This window comes from Triticum urartu, chromosome 7A (genome assembly GCF_056163025.1).
Source record: "Triticum urartu cultivar PI428250 chromosome 7A, HENAU_Tu73, whole genome shotgun sequence".
In the NCBI taxonomy this organism is placed as follows: Eukaryota; Viridiplantae; Streptophyta; class Magnoliopsida; order Poales; family Poaceae; genus Triticum; species Triticum urartu.
The window spans coordinates 213,426,578-213,446,626 of record NC_141879.1 but is presented as its reverse complement, the minus strand read 5'-3'; the positions used below and the strand labels follow the sequence as shown (position 1 = coordinate 213,446,626).

The following is a 20,049-nucleotide window of genomic DNA, read 5'->3' as shown; positions in this document are numbered from 1 at the left end:
GAGTTATAGGGGCTGGTTAGGAGAGTGTGGGTAGTCTGTGTCAGAATTATTATAGTGTTCTATTAGGGATCTCTGTAATAAACAATTCAGCTTTGTCATTAATTGAGGGTTCTTTGATTAATCATCCTGTCTAGGTTGCTCCTCTTTGGCATTTGTCTGTGTTTACATCTTCTGCCTTCGCTGTTGTTTTATCTCAACATGCAGTACTTGCATTCATGTTTGCTCATTGTTGGTGATGGCTCGTCGTCGCCGTGTGTTACATGCTCCTGCTGTTGGTGCTCTGTGTGTTCGTAAGAGAAAGAGTATGTTGTCTTGTGTGGTTGTTTGTTTATGTTTTGTTTGGTATGCACGTGTTCACTTGTGTTGGCTCTGTCGGTTTCCCAGGGGATGGCTGGTTCCCCGTTCTCACTCCTGCCATGTCGGCTAGAATCCGAAAAAGGCGTAAGTTACTTAGGACCCTTCATCGCCACGGTGTTACAGGTGCTGGTCTGCATGTTCCTGGGTGCATATTTATTTTGTTTGGTTGGTATGTTTTGGGTGTTGTTTCTCACAACAAACGCGTCTGTAGATCTTGGGTTTATAGATGGGTTACCAGATGAGTTGCCAGCTGATTGGACCAGGTTTCCTGCCGAGGTTGTTGACAATCTCAAAGGTACTGGGTGTTAGGTTCCTGATAATTGTGCTTTCTCCTTTTCTTATGATGGCTGGCCTCTGAGTATTGCATTTTCTGTAGCGTCCTATAAGGACAGGTCCTACCATGGTCCTCCCGAGTATCAATGCCCGCATTGTAAGGCCTCTTTTTGGTTTGAGGAGAGGGTCAAGTCGTCTTCTTCATGGGTGCAGTAAAATCGTTTATAATCTTTGTTGCAAAGGTGGAAAAGTCGTTGTTAAACCCTTCAAGGAACCACCCGCTTTGTTGAATCGCTTGTTATCTTATGATGGTGATCGTGTTTCCAAGCAATTCCTGACTAAGATACGACAATACAACTGCATGTTTGCATTTACATCTATGGGGGCGACCATTGATCATTCGTTAGAGGGTACGCGGGGTCCTAACCTTTACAAGATTTGTGGTCAGGTCCATCACCGTATTGGTTCTCTTTTGCCATCGAAAGATGAGTCGCCTAAATTCGCTGAGATGTATATTTATGACACTGCTAATGAAGTGGATCATAGGATGAATGCAGTCAATGTAGATGGTACTTCCTCAGGACAGTTAGATCGTTCTATTGTGGAGGGTTTAAAGGATATGCTTGACTAGAACAATTCTTTGGTTAAGAAGTTTAGGATGGCTAAAGAGAGGTTAGAGGAGTATCCAGCTAAGCTATAGCTATTAGGATCATTGCGCCTGGTGAAGGTGATGGTCCACAGTATAACCTGCCCACGGCTAATGAGCTGGCGGCCTTGGTTGTTGGTGATTTTACTTTAGACGCATCTTCTCGAGATATCTTGATACATGATAGGGTTGAAGGGCTGCAGCAAATTAATTCTTTGCATCCAGCCTATATGCCATTGCAGTATCCACTGTTGTTCCCGTATGGTGAGAGATGTTTCCAAATTGATGTTCCATATAAAGGATTGCGGGCCGGGGAAAAGACCAGGGGTAAAGTTACTATGCAGGACTATTACTGTTATGCGTGTCATTATCACCCGGAACAGCCAAATCCTTACTTATGTTATGGGTCTTTGTCTTCACAAATTGTTGTTGACTGTCGCGCTTGCATTGATGAGCAGCGACTTTGGTACATACTTAGGCACCAGGATGATTTTCGATCTAAGCATATGCAGGGTGTTACAGGTGCAGTTGGCCAGGGTTATGTCAATGGCTGGTCTGTTGGGAAAAAACTATTTGCCCATCAAGTCATACTGGTGGGAAACGTTACTTTCAGGAGAACTTCCAAGATGGTCTTGCAATCTGTCGAGTGCATGGTGCCCCTAATATTTTTACTACTTTTACATGTAATCCAAAGTGGCTTGAGATCGCTGAGGCCTTACTGTTAGAACCTGGACAAAAGCCACGTGACAGGGCTGACATTCTTGTTAGGGTCTTTAGTATGGAACTTGATGAATATCTAGATGAGATTAAGTCGGGGCGTGCCTACGGCCCTATAAAGGCTGGTACTATCTTTTGCCCTTTCAGTCGGTCTGCTCTCTGAGATTTTCTGCTTAGTTCATATGTGTTTCTCTGTTTTTTTGACCTGCTGTTCTTTTTGCTTTTCAGTTCTATACAGCGTTGAGTTCCAGAAACGGGGACTGCCACATGCTCATATCCTTGTTTGGTTGAAGGGAGATCATTCAAAGGTTAGTGCAGATGTCATTGACTCCTTTGTGTGTGCCGAGATCCCAGATCCTCTTGTTGATCCACTGGGCTATTCATTAGTTTCTGAGTTTATGATGCATGGCCCGTGTGGCGACATGAATGATAAGTGTGTTTGTATGAAAAAAGGTGTCTGCTCTAAGCATTTCCCTAAGAGTTTTCAGGATATGACAACCATAGATGAAAATGGATTCGCTTTGTATAGGCGTCGTGACAGCGGGCACCATGTGTTTAAAAATGGTCACTATCTTGACAATGGACATGTTGTTCCTTATAATATGACCTTACTTAAAAAGTTTCAAGGGCACATCAATGTTGAGTGGTGTAACAAAACACAAGTTATGAAATATCTATTTAAGTATGTCACGAAAGGCCCAGATTTTTCAAAAGTGGTTTTGGAAAGAGCCAATGCCGAGAGCAACGATGATCATGCTTCTGCCTCTGATGGAGTGGATGAGAATAAAGAATATCGAAGTTGTAGGTATATATGCGAGTATAGTGGTTTGTGGTGTATATATGGTTTTATTATACACGGAAAGATTCCCTCTGTCGAGCGTTTGGTTGTTCATTTGCCAAATATGAACTTTGTTAGTTTCAGTGCCCAAGCAAATCTAGAACCAATAGCTGATTCTCACTTCCTAAGAAAAACAATGCTCACTGAGTGCTTCAAAGCTAATTTAGAGTTTGAGGAAGGTTTAGGATTGACGTACTGTGATTTCCCTACTAAATTTACGTGGGATAGTGCTGATAGGTCATGGCATGTTAGAGAGGGCTGCCAAAAGATAGGCCGCATTTACTATGTTCACCCAACAGGTGGCGAGTTATATTACTTGCGGATGCTTCTTATGATTGTAAAAGGAGCAACGAGTTACGAAGACCTTAGAACCTTTGAGGGTGTTGTTTACGGTACTTTCAAAGAGGCATGCGCAGCTAGAGGTTTACTGGATGATGATCTAGAATGGTATCGTGCATTTGATGAAGCGTCCATCTGGGGTTCTGGGCCAAGCCTTCGACAGTTGTTTGTTACTATGCTTATTCATTGTGGGGTTAGGGATGAGAGATTGTTCTTTGAGCGGTACTGGGTTACGCTTGCTAATGATATTAAACATCGTGTTAGGCTTGCCATGGGTAATCTTGAATATGAAATGCCAATTGACCAACTTAGAGACCTGCTGCTTGAGGAGCTGACTGATGTGTTTGTTAAAAATGGGGCTCAGATAAGCGACTTTAATCTCCCTCCTAAAACATCCTTTGAAATGACTTTCTACGAAAATAGGTTGATCCGTGAGGAACTATCGTATGACTCTGAAAAACTTGCAAAGGAAGCTATAGTTTTGCATGGGATGCTTAATGTTGATCAGCGAGCTGCTTACCAGACTATTGTTGACTGTGTTTTACAAGAAAATTATGGTCTTTTCTTCGTTTCTGGGTATGGTGGCACCGGGAAAACTTTTCTGTGGAATGCTATAATCTCTCTCCTCAGGGGACAAAAAAATTGTTTTGACTGTTGCGTCTTCGGGTGTTGCGGCTTTGTTACTTGCGGGTGGTAGGACTGCTCATTCTCGATTTAAAATACCTATTTTAATAGACCAGACCACCCTGTGTGATATCAAAAGAGGCATGCACTTGGCCAATCTTATAAGAGATACCTCTTTGATCATCTAGGATGAAGCACTTATTACAAGCAGAAGATGCTTTGAGTGCTTAGATCGAACTTTGTGTGACCTTCTGTCCTGTGATGATCCTTTTCTTACTGATGTTCCATTTGGGGGGGGGGAATTGTTGTCTTAGGAGGTGACTTTAGACAAATATTGCCTGTTATTGAAGGTGGGTCTAGACTAGAGATTGTCGATGCAACCATAACAAATTCTCCTATTTGGAAATCTGTTTTGGTCCTGCGTTTGTCCATCAATATGCGTCTCTCAATGCCTGGTGCGGATCCTGTGTTACAGCAAGATGTGGCATTGTTTAGTAAGTGGGTGTTAGATCTTGGAAACGGAAAACTCCCAGCAACCAAAAGGGAAGGAGAATCTGAAACCACATGGATAAAAATACCTGATGACCTCTTGATTCATACTGACAGAGATAACATTTCTGCCATAGTTTCATCGACTTATACAGATTTTCTTGCAAACTATGATAAACCTGGGTACCTTCGTGAGCGAGCTATTCTAACCCCAACCAATGAGGTGGCTGAGAAGGTTAATATTTATGTGATGTCTCTTGTGCCGCAGAGTGGTCGAGAGTACTTAAGTTGCGACTCAATATTTGAAGCCGCTGATACTGTGAAAGAAAGCAATGTTTTTTATCCTCTAGAGGTTTTGAACGCGGTTTCTATGATAAATTTTCCTGAGCATAGAATATTCTTAAAACCCGGTGTTCCTATCATGCTTCTTAGAAATTTGAGTCAAGCCAACGGCCTATGCAATGGGACTCGCCTGATTGTTAGAGAGTTGGCTGATCGTGTGATTCAGGCTGTTATTATGACGGGTTCTCATATAGGAAACGTTGTCTACATACCCAGAATAGAATTGACAGGGAAGAAAACCAAATGGCCTTTCATCTTGAAGCGACGACAGTTTCCTATTAGATTGTGCTATGCGATGACGATAAATAAAAGTCAGGGTCAGACCTTATCTTCTGTTGGAATATATCTGAAGCAGCCTGTGTTTACTCATGGGCAGCTTTATGTTGCTGTGTCACGCGTCATGTCTAGGAAATCCCTTAAGTTTCTTATAGAAGATAAAGACGAGAAGTGCGCGTCTGAGACTCGAAATATCGTCTATCCCGAGGTTTATGCCTCGGCTGGTTCCTTTTGATCTTTCTGCGTTGATCCTGTAGTGGTTACATATGCCTTTGCTTTTGTTCGGACTGTTTGTAACACTTTATGCTTTCCTACTATACCTGATTAGCATGTCTGCAATCACTACTGCATGTGCATATTTAATATCATTGCCTTACTCGTCGTGATACTCTTTTGCCACGCTTCGGATAAACTTGCTGGCCCTGCAGTGTGAATATGCTTTTGGTCGTTTCCTTAGGTTCTCTTGTCCTGCTCGATGTTGTGTTTTGAGTGTGCCTGTCCTGTAACCCAGGACTTGGGACATGTCTCGTGTGATCCCGTCCGTCCCTATCGCTGTATCTTGCAGATGATTTTTTTTCTTCATGCAAGGTTCTTTTCTATATCATTGTCAGTTTGTGAATGTGTGCCATTTGATACCCTTTGTTGCTGTTTTTTCGGCTTTATATGTGCTTTCCTTGATGCTCACTCCTTTCAAACTACTGTTTCCTTTTTATAGATGGAGTTTAGCCCTTTGTCTCAGCTTTGCCAGGGTACCACCATCTGGCGCATTCGTGTTTACGTCTCTAGGTTGTGGCAGCATCGTGGTGGAACTGACCACGGCCCTATCAAGCATACAGATATGGTCCTTTTGGATGCACAGGTATAGTTTCCACGCCCCTTTTTAATGGTTGTCGTTGTCCGCAGGCATTTACATATCCTTGTTTATATGGTTACTTATACTTTGCTCCTTCGATTGATAGGGAAATCACATGTACGCTGAGGTCCCAGAGAAGAACGTTGATAGCTTTATCGATCGTATTGAAGAGGGGAAGATCTATGACATCCGAAAGTTCCTGGTTTTCCCAAGGAAATACGTTTTTAGACCGGTGGAAGGTCATTCAATGATAAAGTTTACAAAGCGCACTGAGCTTGTGGAGAGGACTGGAATGGAGGCGGAGTTCCCCTTCTGTACGTATGCGCTTACTCCGATAGCTCATCTCCCCAGGCCAGCAGACATGCCTGAGCGCTTTACAGGTGATTCTGCAAATGATCAGCTTCTGTCTTCTGTGTTTAGTTGGGGATCTTCAATAACCTCTTTTCCTTCCTTAGATGTCATTGGTTTGATTACTGGAATTTCTGAGGCTGTTCAGTATGTTAGTGCAAGCCGGACTGAGCCTTCCACTAAACGAGTTATTCATTTGAAAGATCTCACGTATGACCCCGATGTTTCCTTTGTCTTTAGAAGCATGTACATTTTGCAAATGGTTCCCTGTACCTAAGCATGTATTGGTTTAATTTACGCAGGGGCCATCAGATCACGGTCATACTGTGGGGAGAAGCAGCCCTGAATTTTGAAGCTGATGAGGTGATGGAGCTCGGCAGCACCGACCCTGTCATAGTCATCCTTGTTGGTACATTGGTCAAGAGTTATGATGGTGAGGATACTTGATTTTGCTTAGCTAGGTTGTCACATCTCACATTTGGCACCTGCTTTGGTTTCTCAGTATCATACAAATAATTGTGGGCTCCTCCTTTAATATAGGTCATAGGGGTGTGAGCGGCAGTGCTGCCTACCGATGGTACATCAATGAAGACCTTCCTGATATCCGTGACTTCCGCAACAGGTGATTTAGTTTGTTCCTTCCTCTGCATCCAATATTTGTCTGTATGCATGCCTACTGATCACTGCTCGCCCAATCTTCTTGACCAACTTCGAATGACCAGTGATGTGGGTCATCTATGTTTCGGAACATGATTCTTGTTTGTCGTTGACCTGTAGGCTCCGTGACAATTTCACTGCTATTCAGCATATCAATTTACCTGGACAGACAGCTGCTGAAGTGGATGCACAGGTTAACTTAGAGACAAAAACGGTTCGAGAACTGGCTAATCTGGATATGTTTGATAACCGGGTAATTAATTTACCATACTAGTCTTTCCGTTGAGAACCGATTGTTCTTCGACTGTTTTTATCTAACACATTTCCCTGCTTTGGTTATAGGATGCCCGGTTCTTTTGCACGGTTGTTCTCAGTAGACATAATCCTTCTCAACGTTGGTGGTTCTCTTCATGCACTACCTGTCACAAGTCTTCCCTTCCAGATGGTACTGCCTACAGATGCTCAGATCCAGCTTGTGCTGGAATAGATGCAATACCAAGGTAACTATCTGTTTGGAGAACCGTGCCTACTACCATATGAGCTATTTGTTTTGGTTTGTTGCTTTTATTGAGATACATCTTTGCCTTGTCTTGAAGGTATCGGATTTGTTACGTTGCAAGAGATGATGATGCAGAGGTCAATGAGCCTAGCGAGGTTGAGTTTGTCTTCTTTGACAGAGTGGGAAGGGAGCTGGTTGGAGCACCACTGATAAGTCTTTTACGCCATGGGCGATCACCTATTGCCCCGCTTCTAGAGATTGTCCAGTCTGCCCGCGGAGACCTTGTCACACCACGAGAGCTCTCTGCTATTATCTCAAGGAAATTCCGTTTCGTTGTCTCCATATCAAGCAAGTGTTTCACCAGTGATGATGATGAGCTGTCATTCCAGGTGCTTAGGATTGACACGCCTCTAGGAAAGCAGCCACAGTCTTCAGTAGCGTATCGAGCTTCAAGTGTAACAACTGGAGCAACTAGCTCGGGATCTTTGCCAAATGAGAGTCCTCCTCCTTTAACAGCGCCATGTGCATCATCCAGCAGTCTACCCCCTGGCAGTTCCACGCCCCCACTTTCGGTTGTCAACACCCCTGAGGTTCAACTCCATTCTTATCGCGTTTGCTCTTATAGATTGGTTATTTGCTTTGTTTCTTTGCTTTGCCCAGTCATTTGATCAGTTTTTCCCTTTTCGATAAGAGCCAGGCTCTGCTTTCTGCTTTGTCATCCCCGCCTTGTGTGACGAAGCCATGTGTGGCTAGGTTAGTGCAGTTACACTCAATTTAACATTTTCCTTTTGTGCTGGTGATGCACCTTTGTGTTTCATACATTTTCTCTATCTTTTACAGCGGTGTGGCATCTGAGGTTAAATCAAAGGCTCAACGGGGACTTTTCAAGGACAATACGCCTGTCTCGGCTGCCCCTGTGATATCTGATCCAGTTGACAATCCTCTTGATGATGAGGATTGCGACGGCTTGGTAATTTCCCCATCATCTATCTTTGCAAATATCTCTTGCTGATCTATACTTATTTATGTATACATCTTTCCTCTCACAGGGCAGCAGGTCTGTCACTGAGCAGGAGAGATCACCCCTGCTTGCTGGTTCCACCGAGACAGATGCCCTGCCAGTACCTGATCAGGCTTCTGATGCAAAGAAGTAAGCTCTGTTTCTTTACTTGTGTCCGGGCATTTTGCTTCCATTGCAAAACGATTTAATTTTCCTTGCTGTTTTCAGGCCTCGCCTGTCTGTGCCTGCTGATGCTCGAGGCAACCCGAGCAAGCGGGGGAAAAAGAAGTAGGAATACCGCCTGGGTAAGCACATAGCATTCTTTTTCACGATTTCATTTTAGGTGTCTTGTGACCTGCGTTTACACCGACTGTTCTCATCGATGGTTTCCTATTTTTCTGGCTGTTGTTCCAGGAGGCAACGCAACTTTTGGAGATCCAACGCTTTTGGGTAGTGTCATTGTAAATTGGTGGTTCCTTACCGGTATGCTTGTATGAGCGATTCCCCTGCTTGAGCTACCGCTCGCAGGCACTTAACACCACATCACTTGGTTGCTTATGGGTGACAATGACTGCAATCAGTCATGTTGCTGTCCATCCGGACTGTCATGCTACCTGGCTAGAAACCGTCTTTTTGACAGGTTTGGATGACTTGGCTCACTCTCTACAATTTCATTTCCAGGTTTACATATGTATGATGTCTTGTGCTTATTACTTGTCCGTTTCATCTGTCCAGGATACATGATCAATGCATCCGTGCATGCCCTGGACTCGGCGCCTGAGGTGAAATGGGAAGGCGAGTGGCTGGACATGCCCTGTGAAGTACTTTTGGCCCTGTTGTTCCAGTTTCGGTCATGGCGATATCTGTGTGTGGAGGGCAGAAGTACTTGTGTCAGGATTATTACCTTTGTAAATCAAAAGGCGATTGATACACTCTGATCACATCGTCGTGGCTCTGCTTTGTACTCCAGATGTTTATGAATCGTTGAACCTAATCTATGCCCGTGTTGTCTTTCTTATTTTAATTTGTGTAAGCTTTATCTCTTGGCTCCCCTGTGGGTTGTTTCTTATGTCTTGCTCGGTTCTGGTGTTAACAGGTTATCCTGATAAATTATTTGGCAAAGTAAGCACTCTGTGTTATCATGTGTATCATGTTTGGTACATCCTCATAGCCCCTCTGGTTCATACCCCTCTTGGAGGACCTCTGCTTATGCAAGGTGCCTTGCATTAGCTTTTGCTTCCAAGCAATTGCACCACTATATAGGTATCGGTCTGAACCATGGCCAGGTTCAGAGCTATATAAACTTCTCATGTACTGCCAAGTCTGAATTTTCGACCTACCTCTTTAGTTTGAGTAAGTGAACTAGCTGCATTCATCCATATGATAGTATCTGTTTTCTCTTTTGAATTTCCATCATGATACTATAAAACTGTGGCCGATGCATCAACAACCCGCTTGCTATTACGTTGTTGTTTTTTCCATGAGAACCATACGAAGCTTTAACCCTCTCATGGGCTTCTGATTTGGCCCACCTGTATATCGGTCTGCATATACTGCCCGTCTGCTCCGTTAGGTTTCCAGCTTGGTTTTTCCCCCTCCGGTCGGTGGCGCATCTAGGGTTTCGCCTTCTCATCCTTCTGGTAAGATTCTTCTTGCTTCCATTCTCCTCTCCTGATGTAATGGCGTGCCACCCCATACTCCCAATGTCCAGGCCTTGTCATTGCTTACCTCGACGTGCCATTACATGTTCCTAAGCTTCTGCGTGCCTTCAAAAATCTCCTTGCACGTCTTTTTGATTTTGATTGTATCGATCTAGAGTACCCACATGTTCTTTGCCTTATTCTTATCGCATCTGGAATCTAACAACGGTTATCTTGGTGCCGTTCTTGTTAGATGGCTTGTGTTGCTCTGTCCAACCTGCATGCCGGCTGGGGCGAACAATCTGTCTGTGTCCGTCTGTCACGCCTATGGCATTACCGTGGTGGTTTGGAGAATGGACCTGTCAAAGTTGTGCACATGGTTCTTCTGGATGCTCAGGTACAAATTAAAGCTATTTAGAAGTATATTCCTGATGCTCGGCGCTGCTGTCTGTTTAGGATAATGCATTACTTTTGTAGGGTAACCATGGTTACGCAACTGTCCCAACGGATATTCTTGCCGCTCATATTAACATGCTACATGAGGGCGTGGTGTATGAATTTAGTCGATTTGCCGTGCTTCCTCGGCCAATCATTTTGAACCCCGTCGACGCACCGTTGATGATCAGATTTACACAATTTACAGTCATAAAGAACTGTTTCCACCTAAACAACGAGTTCCCAGAGTGGACGTTCCACTTGACTCCAATTAACGAGCTGCCCCCTACAAATGATACTCCTCAGAACTACATAGGTGATGGAAATTACACCAGTGGTTCTTCTTATGTTCTACAATCCATTATTCTGCAAAAATTGTTGTCTGTTAAATAGTAGGTTCGCATTTGCTCATGTAGATGTTATCGGAGTCATCACGGCAATCTCTCCTGTCAAAGCTATTCGGGTGCCTCACACACTTAGACAAGTATTCAAGCGACGTGTACTCCTATCTGATCATAAGTATGTGTTCTGGTTTCTTATCTTCATGTATTGTTTTATTTTTCTACTGGCCATTTTTCATAGCAGCTCATCCTATCGGTACCCTTCTGTTCTCATATTATTTTAGTGGCAACGAGCTTGGGATAACCCTCTGGGGTGAAAGAGCTATTCGATTTAATGGAGAAAGTGTTCATTTCATGGGCCAAACAGAACCAGCTGTAGTTATCTTTGTTGGCGCCACCGTTTTTGTTAATGAAGGTTCGCTAAGAAACAGACTGATGGATTGGTGCGCTTCTTTCTTATTGTCTTTGTGTGTTTGACGATTGTGACGTTTGCCATAAGCTAGGATCTAAAGAGTTGTCTGGAGGATGTGCCTGCAAATGGTATGTCAACCATGACATACCAGATATAAATATATTTAGGAGCAGGTAAGGAGTGTTGGGCTATTCATATGACATTTCTTCTTTCTGACTTATACTTATGTACTATGTCGTCTTTGTTTGTTAGGCTCCCACCCTCGTTCCCAGCAATTGAGCGCCTTCCTGCGTCGTCTAGCATTATCCTCCAGGCCCAACATGCTGATGTCCTTCCTACAGCATTATTAACCCACCTCATGAACATTAATCTATATCACAAGGAGGTAACAATGTAGTCCCTGATAGTATTAACTGTCTTTCTATATAGTGTTTATGATTTATGCATTTGCAAGAATGCTACTAATACACCGCCTTCCTTTGCATCATAGGCAGGAACGTTTCGATGCAATGTGATAATTACAAGGGTTTCGCATTTGAAAAAATGGTGGGCCACCTTCTGTACGTCCTGCCACTATATGTCCATGCCAGTTGCGACGTCGCTCACTCAGCCTGATGTATATACATGTGGGCGCCATGGTTGTTCATCTACCAGTGCAACAATAGGGTAAAAAGAACTCGTATTTACATTGGTTCATAGTATTTCTTTTGCTTCTCTTATAGTTTGTTTGCTAATGACCAGGTACACATTATTTGTCCTTGCAAAAGACCGAAGCAGAGAAGCCGAGTTTGAATAGTAGATACACCAGTATGTATGGACCATGTTATATTAGCTATGCCTTTGTTATCTTTTGCCTTAGGCTCAGGCTACTCTCAAAAAGACGATAAGATTAGACGTTTTTGCACATTCCAGTTGGCTAGCTGATCAGTCTATTTTCCTAAATGTATGTCTGCTTGTCCTCATGCTATGTTGATGCTCATCTAAATTGTAGATTTGTGATGCGACCGCTATATTGTCTACTACTGATGTGATCGGTTATAAGCAATTTATACCATGCCTTTCCATTTGTTTTGCCATTGCATTCTTCGTTGCAAGTGGATTTTCATGAGGTTATAACAGTTTAGCCCACGCCTCCAGCCTTGGTTTCTGTTGTACTGGTAGGTGCTATTGATTTTCCCATGGAGGGGCGATGCTCACAAAATAACATTTTTACTTCGGTTACACATAAATTTAGTATCAAGCCAAATCTAGAATGCAAATCTTGGTTAGCGAGTTGAAAAAATGTTCATCACTCTCAAATTTTATTCATCAAATATTAAAAGTTGTTACTCGTTGTTAAAAAATGCTCGTATAAATTTGTTCGTCAAATTAAATAAAATGTTTATTCTCATTTAAAACATGTGCCCTGTCTTGCCATAATGACCGCTTCTTTTACATCGTCCAGTTTTGTTAATATTTTTAACCTTCTTAAATGACGAGTTACTCCTGAGAAAGAAGATACATAAAATCAACAAAAAGCGAAGAGCAAAAGTAATAGAAAATTAATTAAAGAAACTGAAACACTCAGCCTCGTTCATGGCCCGGCCCAATAGGTATTCGGCCGCACGGGATAGGCTGATTTAACATGCAGAGACGCCGACGCAGTGAATATGCATGCAGCCCATTTAAATTCTTTTGGGCTTCCGTTCGCCAGACCCGTAAGTAGAGGCTTGTTGTATTTCCTTCTCTGCTTTATCCAAACTAGGTCACACCTGGGTCATTTCGTTCGCCTTCTCGACTGCATTTTGCCCTGGCCTCTTGCCACGCCGCCGCCGCCTGCCATCGAGCCTCTGGTCTGCGCCTGCACTTCCCCCTTCCTGCCTCGACTTCTCTGTGAAGGTATAACCGTGCTTCGATTGGCAGATGACCTTGCTTCCTTTTACCGTTCGGTTCATGCTTTCGTCTTCTTGATCTCCAAGATCCACCGGTTGCACTATCAGGTTTCTATGTCTGGCCAGGAGCCCCAAGATCACGGCTCTTCGAGCTCGGCTGCCTCCACCAACAATAATCTGCGGGCGCTTGCCCAGGTTGGTCCGGCCATGCTCTTTCCTTTGTTTAGTTTCAATGGTAGGGGCAAAACGTTTTCTCTTTGATAGATATGTAAACGACGATATGTACCCTGGACACAGGTTGGGCTAAACGAAAAAGAAACTGAAGTAAGAAATTGGATTTGTGTAGATAGGCAGTTTGATTAAACAAAAATCCATGAATTTTGATGGATCAGACCGGTTAGACTATAGTTAGGTATGCTACCTCTGAAAGGTTACACACAGTTCGGTGCACCTGCTCTGTCCTTGCCTTCTTGGCTGATTAAGTGCTATATAGTTTTCTTGATTTAGTAAATCGAACCATATATTGACCGCATTGATATTCTTAAAATCATTCCTATACATATAATAGTGTCCTGTTATTCATCCGTTGGTAATTCACATCCTGTCGTACTGCAGGATGCTACAAGGGTGTTCAAAATCCCACACAAGGCGATACTTGAGATGCTCCTTGCAAACCTTGGCCTAGGCCCACCCCAGTATGAGAATGCTATCCGTGAGGATAGTAAGGTTCGCGTTACAGTTAACTTCAGCACTTCTGGTCTGGATCCTGGAGGCTCAATTGTCGACGTGTCTGTGCCAGGAGAGTATTGCATAGACGAGGTCACTGCCAAAGATAGCGTTGCTATCAAAGCAGTCAGATACATAGAGACTATGACCAACACGGTTGTCAGAGACATAAACTATGCAAAAACAAAGCGCCAGGAAAATCGTATCGCCTTTCTTGAAAATCGGATCAAAGAATCAGAAATCAAAGGCAAGAAGCTTAGCAGAGGTTGGCATCTGTCTACCAGATATATGTACTACTTTTCTGAACAAATGCGAAATGCGGCTGCGATGAACCTCCCTTTTGGAGATCTCCCAGATGTAGTTGAATACAGGAGCGGCCGTCTCGCAAAGGCGCTGCAAAGAAGAATGTGATGGTGAATATCCTTTACCCCAGGATATCACCAGCTGCATTATCCATGGAAATATCTTCTAATTCTGTGCATAGGATGTGCCCGCTTTTGTTTATGTGCTGTCACCATCTAGGTTAAACTAGGCTCTATCGAACATGCCCTTTATCGTTTAATGAGATGAAGGCAGTGATTCCCTCGTTTCGTATTTACTGTTATATACCATTTTTTACACTGTCATTTGTGCCTGATCTCTACCATGCTTCCTGTGCTCAGCCTATTTAATTATGCATGTCCTTTGCCTGACAGAATTATCATAGCTTCATCCTCACCCAGTTAATTTCTCTTTTTCATAGATGATGATATGGAGATCGTTGAGATTTCGGGTACATATCTACTCGGAGGTATATTAGATAAGCTCGACCTTCCAGCACCGCGCTATCACTCTCAGACACATCGAAGGGGCCAGTTTGTGACTGATGTTACATTTTATCCCTCGAAAGAGCATCTGCGACACCCGCCTACACCGGTCCAACTCTCGAGCTCTCCCCTGCATAACTTGCAGAACACAATAGATGTAGTTTCTCAAAAGGCAATACACTATATGGAAGATAATCAAAGCAAGGTTTTGCAAGACTACAACTATATTGAATTTAAAAGATCAGAGGAGGCCAACTTACAGCTTACTGACCTACTAGCTGAGAAAGATGAAATGATCGAAGGGCTAGCAATGACCACTGGTAACTACATAGGTGCTGTCTTTTCAATCTGTGATTGGATATCTTCCTTGGCTGTATCTGAGTCACTTCCAGCTGGGCCCGCGCTAGCCGTTGAGTTGGCTAGGAAGATTTCAGAAGTTGAGCGTGCTGTTGCTCGGCTGAGCAAGCTTTCACATGACGCCCTTCAGCTCCTCAGGGTTGCATTTGGTTATCCAAAGGAACAAAACGATGGTGACTCAGATGCCCACATCCTCGACCTTTAGAATTTAAACGACCAACTATGAAGACAATTTACCTGTTGTCCTTTTGGTTCACGTGCTGTAATCCCGGTGATTTGGTGTTGAACTTAATTAGTACATGCGCCTATATAACTGCCTTATTCTATCCTGGGTGTGCTGGGCTAACTCTCTCTATTAAATTACATTCCTTTAAAAATATCTCCTTCTCCGTCGCAGTTGGTTATCGTCGGCCCATCCCAAAAGCACCTTAGATCAGAAGGATAGATACAGCACATTAGCGATGATGGCATTTTCCTTTTTCCTACGCGTTATGTGCTACTGTGTTAAATCACTCTCGCTGCCCGGTGGGCTTCTCTCGACTGGGCCCACCGTATCCCAGTGGATGGGTAGGAGTCCTGGTACAAAAGAACCAGACGATCGCTAGACCACCGGTTAGATCACCATCACCAGAAAAGGACACGTGCAGCCTCCCTACTTGGCTGGAGCGGTGGCTTCTACTGTTCGTCATCGGTGCGGGAGGTGATTCTATTCACTCACCGTCTCACATACGCATCCAACCACTCGCTCTGATCCCCTTCCTCCACTTCATTCCCCTGCTTCTCTCCTCGCAGTTCCCCTCAGACGCATACCTAGATCCATGCTGTTGCTCAAATCGACGAGCGGTGCGAGATGAAGAAGAGCACATCTAGCTACGATTGATCTTTACGGCAGGTATTTCTCCTCCCGCCGTTGTATTTCGATCTGGTTCGTCTATGGACATGGGTTTGCTAGGTTTCCTAAGTGTTGTTCCTCCCCGTCTTGCAGCCCGAGCTCTTCCCTTCGATTCGCCGTCTCTGAGAACTCTAGGCCAGCTAAATCATTCGCCAACGCTCGGTTCTTATCAGAAGGTAATTTCTAAAATCTAACCCTGCTTACAATAGAGAGGTGCGAGTTAATAGCCCTGAACTTAATGCGAACAGACATGCACCTAGATAAAAAAACAGATCCTATAAATAAAGACACAAATTTGCAATGCCATATGCATACCCACATTTAAATATTATTGGTTTATCCCCTGTCCTTTCATCATTACTGAACCACATCGACTTGTAGAAATAGTATAATCACCGGCCCTTTTGCATGGTTAAGAATACTGTGAGGACTAGATTAACCGTACTTGCATTTTATTCCGATCCAAGCCCTCTGCTGAATGAGATCCTAGCTCTCACTTCATTTATGCATACAAAATTACAAATAAAGCATTTATAATCCATTACCCTTCCAAAGAAGGTATCTCATTCTCCATCTTGTTTTGTTAGTACTCCTCTTCCAAGCACAGCCTCGAACCTAACTACATTTTATAAAGTACATACTTGTTGCCTCGCTGAATTTACTGCATGCGTTGATTTCTCTTTCTCACAAACTACAGCAGACAACGAATAAGAATCATATGTTCGATTGCATCCAAAGCATTGGCTTGCTTGCTTACTCTTCCATTTTAAAAATAAGTGTTGTTTCCGATGTCATACACTCTTACTACACTATTATTTTTGGACCATGTTTCAACATGAACCCTGTGGACCTTCCTTCCAAAGTCATCCTGGATGCTATGTTTGACAAAGTCGGCCTTCCAGCGGCCGCGTACTCTACACGTGCAGTTCATCGCGGGTGCCTTGAAGTCACTGTCGCCTTCCATCCAATTGCCAGTGAACTGGAGCGTCCTATTAGTCAGACATATATTTCAACCTCTGCTTTCACTGATCTGGAAGAAGCGTAGAATCATGTTGCGCATAAAGCCATGGAATTCATGGAGCAGGAACACAGTGTGGTCCCAGGTGATTATAACTATAACAAACTTCAATCTGGTAGGCTTAATAACAAGTCACTGCGTGAGCGTCTGAAAGAAAAGGATCGTAGTATCGAAACACTGAAAAAGGTCAATACATCTCTGGCGCAGCAACTGGAAGAGAAGAACAACACTCTTGACTCCATTATGAAGACAAACAAAGACATGATGGAGAAGGTGGCTGAAAGAGATGATGTCATTGAATCCATTAAAAATGTCAATCAAACACTACTGAAGCAGCTTGATGAGAAACAAGATATAATAAAGAAGCTCAGCAAAGGCTGGGATAACTCACTGGATACCGGATTTTCAGCAACCATCCAACTTCAGTGTCTGATTGACGAGGGCATGTCCCCTGGATCAACGCAGGCAGACATTGAGCTCAATACGACTCTCCAGAATGCTCAGCACATATGTGAGTACCTTGAGCAGAACACCATCCTTGCTGTTGAGTACCTGCAGTCCATTGGGACATATCCATATGACCCAAAGTCAGGCTTTACTGATGAGGAAGACAACTGTTCAGTAGACCCCGAACCCGTGCCACTAGAGAATCCACCCTACATGAGAAGCTGGCTGGATGATGAGGAGATCTTTGACAGTGAAGGTAATTGCTCTGCAGACTTCGACACTTTGCCCGAGGAGCACTTCTGATGCAGCATCGCCAACTTGCCGACGCAATCCTCTTGAGGATCACTTGGTGGTATCAACTTGCTATCTTTTACTACGTGGTCTGTGCATCTTACATATGTGCTACGACCGTTGCTCTCCTATGTAATTCCCTACCGAACTTATTATCTATGTAAGCTATGTGGCATGTGCTGCACTACTCTACTCTATTATGCACTACCCCAACCCACTCAACTTATCTATGTAAATTATATGGTGTGTACCAGGGATGTACTCGATTAACTCCCAGCCTATCGAACTTAACTATGTAAATTATATTTGTCGTCGTGCTATTCTGAGCTATGCATGCAATCCTTAATTTGAACATGCTCTGTTGTATGGTTTGCATCAATGCTATGCCATCTGTGATGTGAGGCACTGCTTCTGTTTAATCATGCGCATTGACACTGATTGGCGCTTATATTCCCATCTAATTTACCTTATCACCATTGCCATTTTTTTGACTAACAGCATATAGCATCAACTATTTTACAGGCCACTCAAGGCACCTAGCCCAATGCACAGGCAGCCCACAAGCCACAAGGACGATGGGGCGGCCCATCAAAAGAGGCCCAACCAGCTAGGTTAACTATATACTAGCTCTCTTTGCATACCGTCTTTTCAGATCTGTTCCCCTCTCATTTCCACGACCCTGTTCTTCCAGTCCAGACGCCGCCATGGATGAACCCTCCTCTGCATCGACAACCTCGTCCATCAAGCTGCCCACAGATGATGAGCTGCTGGTCAAGGGCTTTCCTCCGGTTAGTTCCAGGCTGTTGTCATCTCATTCTCCACTTCATTCATCGATTTTATAAGCCGTTGCGTGCTGCCTTTTGTTAAATCAAAGCAATCTCCTATCTGTGTCACCATCAGCAAGCAATTCATTTTTGAACAAGCAATTGAAAGAATTGATGGCACAATCCATCCATTCACTTTCGCGGACATAGGCAGTGACGATGTGGGCATCTCTGTCTCTATTGACCTGCCCCCGCACAGCAAAAGCCTGTCAAGCACAACAAAGGAATTTCATGGACCAAGCATTGAATCTACATGTGTTGCCGCCCTTGGATATCTGCAGAAAACAGGCATAATCACGGTAGATGATGCAAATTTCGCGGAGCTGAAAAAATGCAAAAGAAAACTTCAGGCTGAGGAGTTCTGGTCGTCGACGCTCTACGATCAGGCCAGCGCCCTGCGTAACCAACTCTCTTCGCTGACCGCAATCAACCAGGGTCCCCAACCTAAGCCTAAACAAGAAGCTGATGTGCTACCTTCTACGCACAAGAATACTTCACGGGCCAATTACCAAATCATGCTGTCCGAGGTAAAACCGCACGCCAAAGTATCTTCATTATCGTATGGTAGCACGTACTTCACGCTCATTTCTCTTATAAGTTGCTTGCCCCAGGATACCAGTGAAGAAGAAAGTGCGTCAATCCCGGTCACAGCAAAAAATAATAGGTACTCTCCATTCCATCTTTTTATCGCTGTCTTCACATACAACCCAGCTGTGGCTTCTGTGTCCTAACTACACAATTACTCATTATCAGCATCTATCGTCTACCTTCTAAAAGTAACAAGAAGATGAGGACCGCACGTCGCGCACTATTCCCTAGAAAATAGAGCGCCACACACGCTATTGCAGGTAGACATACATCATCTCCTAGACCCGTCTCAAACAACATCACACATTATTGTTCACAATTTCATATGTTTTTTCAGGCTTCCATCATTACAACAACACGATGGAATAAGCCATTCTCCGAGTCTACGTTGCATTGAACCTTGCTAGATTCAAGACCCGTTGCTTTTGTCATACACGCAGCTTGATCTTGCAACTATATAGCACTATGTATAAATGCATGAATTCCTCTGTTATGCTACTCTGGATTAGATGCAAATCACATGCTTTTGTACCTCCCCACGTCTTCCTGTCATGTAATGGACATATTATGATCATATCATATATCTATTTACGTCGAACAAAGGCAGTTTACATTCAAGCTTTATTGCCCCTGAACAATTAACATTATAATCTATCTTTTCAGCATGTTAGGATCATCTCCATTTACATCTCTGTGTGCTGTCGTTTGCCCCGTCGTTCGGCGGGCAACGCGCGGCAAGCCGTGCCCCCTATCTAGTATATATATAAGTTAGAGAGAGGAGGATGGGCAGCCAACAAGGAGGGAAAGGCCCTCCCTGGTGCGCCAGCCAAGGTGGAGGAGTTGGAATATCCTATTTGACGCTCTTTGCGTCAAACCGTCGGCGCTTCGCACATGCGAGCGACCGAGTAGCTATGCCATGGCCGGGCCAGTTTTTGCTCGTAGAACCGCCACCAGCCATCCGGTTTCCCTGAGCTGTTTTTTTAACTGGTTTTTTTGTTTTCTTTTGTTTTTATGTTTATGTTTCTTTTTTTCGTTTTTTGTTTGATTTTTCCTTTTCAAGGTTATTTTTTATCTTTTTTAAACTAAGTTCATGTTCGAAAATTGTTCTTATATTTATAAAAAATTACTTCCCTTTAAAAAATG

The 20,049-nt window shown here is 43.6% G+C and overlaps 4 protein-coding genes and 2 pseudogenes across 4 annotated transcripts; all 6 read left to right on the top strand.

The window, feature by feature from the left end:
- Positions 1 to 330: 330 nt before the first annotated feature.
- LOC147959058 (uncharacterized) lies at positions 331 to 8,550 on the top strand. The gene is made up of 13 exons (XM_087532437.1): positions 331 to 652; positions 2,222 to 2,301; positions 5,617 to 5,760; positions 5,861 to 6,134; positions 6,210 to 6,312; positions 6,405 to 6,535; positions 6,643 to 6,724; positions 6,880 to 7,012; positions 7,102 to 7,259; positions 7,356 to 7,418; positions 8,099 to 8,228; positions 8,308 to 8,408; positions 8,487 to 8,550. The coding sequence occupies exons 1-13, from the start codon at positions 331 to 333 to the stop codon at positions 8,548 to 8,550; spliced, it is 1,785 nt and encodes a 594-aa protein (XP_087388563.1).
- Positions 2,896 to 4,108, top strand: LOC147959060 (uncharacterized; annotated as a pseudogene).
- On the top strand, positions 4,243 to 5,136 carry LOC147959059 (uncharacterized). The gene has a single exon (XM_087537208.1). The coding sequence runs from the start codon at positions 4,243 to 4,245 to the stop codon at positions 5,134 to 5,136; it is 894 nt and encodes a 297-aa protein (XP_087393334.1).
- Positions 8,551 to 10,151: 1,601 nt separating the features above from the next.
- Positions 10,152 to 14,094, top strand: LOC147959057 (uncharacterized). The gene is made up of 10 exons (XM_087532436.1): positions 10,152 to 10,295; positions 10,376 to 10,649; positions 10,750 to 10,852; positions 10,959 to 11,089; positions 11,178 to 11,259; positions 11,339 to 11,471; positions 11,577 to 11,752; positions 11,809 to 11,827; positions 11,946 to 12,029; positions 13,573 to 14,094. The coding sequence occupies exons 1-10, from the start codon at positions 10,152 to 10,154 to the stop codon at positions 14,092 to 14,094; spliced, it is 1,668 nt and encodes a 555-aa protein (XP_087388562.1).
- A 2,479-nt stretch (positions 14,095 to 16,573) lies between these two features.
- Positions 16,574 to 17,506, top strand: LOC147959056 (uncharacterized; annotated as a pseudogene).
- Positions 17,507 to 18,198: 692 nt separating this feature from the next.
- Positions 18,199 to 19,144, top strand: LOC147959055 (uncharacterized). Its single transcript, XM_087533383.1, has 4 exons — positions 18,199 to 18,282; positions 18,369 to 18,845; positions 18,930 to 18,982; positions 19,072 to 19,144. The coding sequence occupies exons 1-4, from the start codon at positions 18,199 to 18,201 to the stop codon at positions 19,142 to 19,144; spliced, it is 687 nt and encodes a 228-aa protein (XP_087389509.1).
- The last annotated feature ends 905 nt before the right edge of the window (positions 19,145 to 20,049 follow it).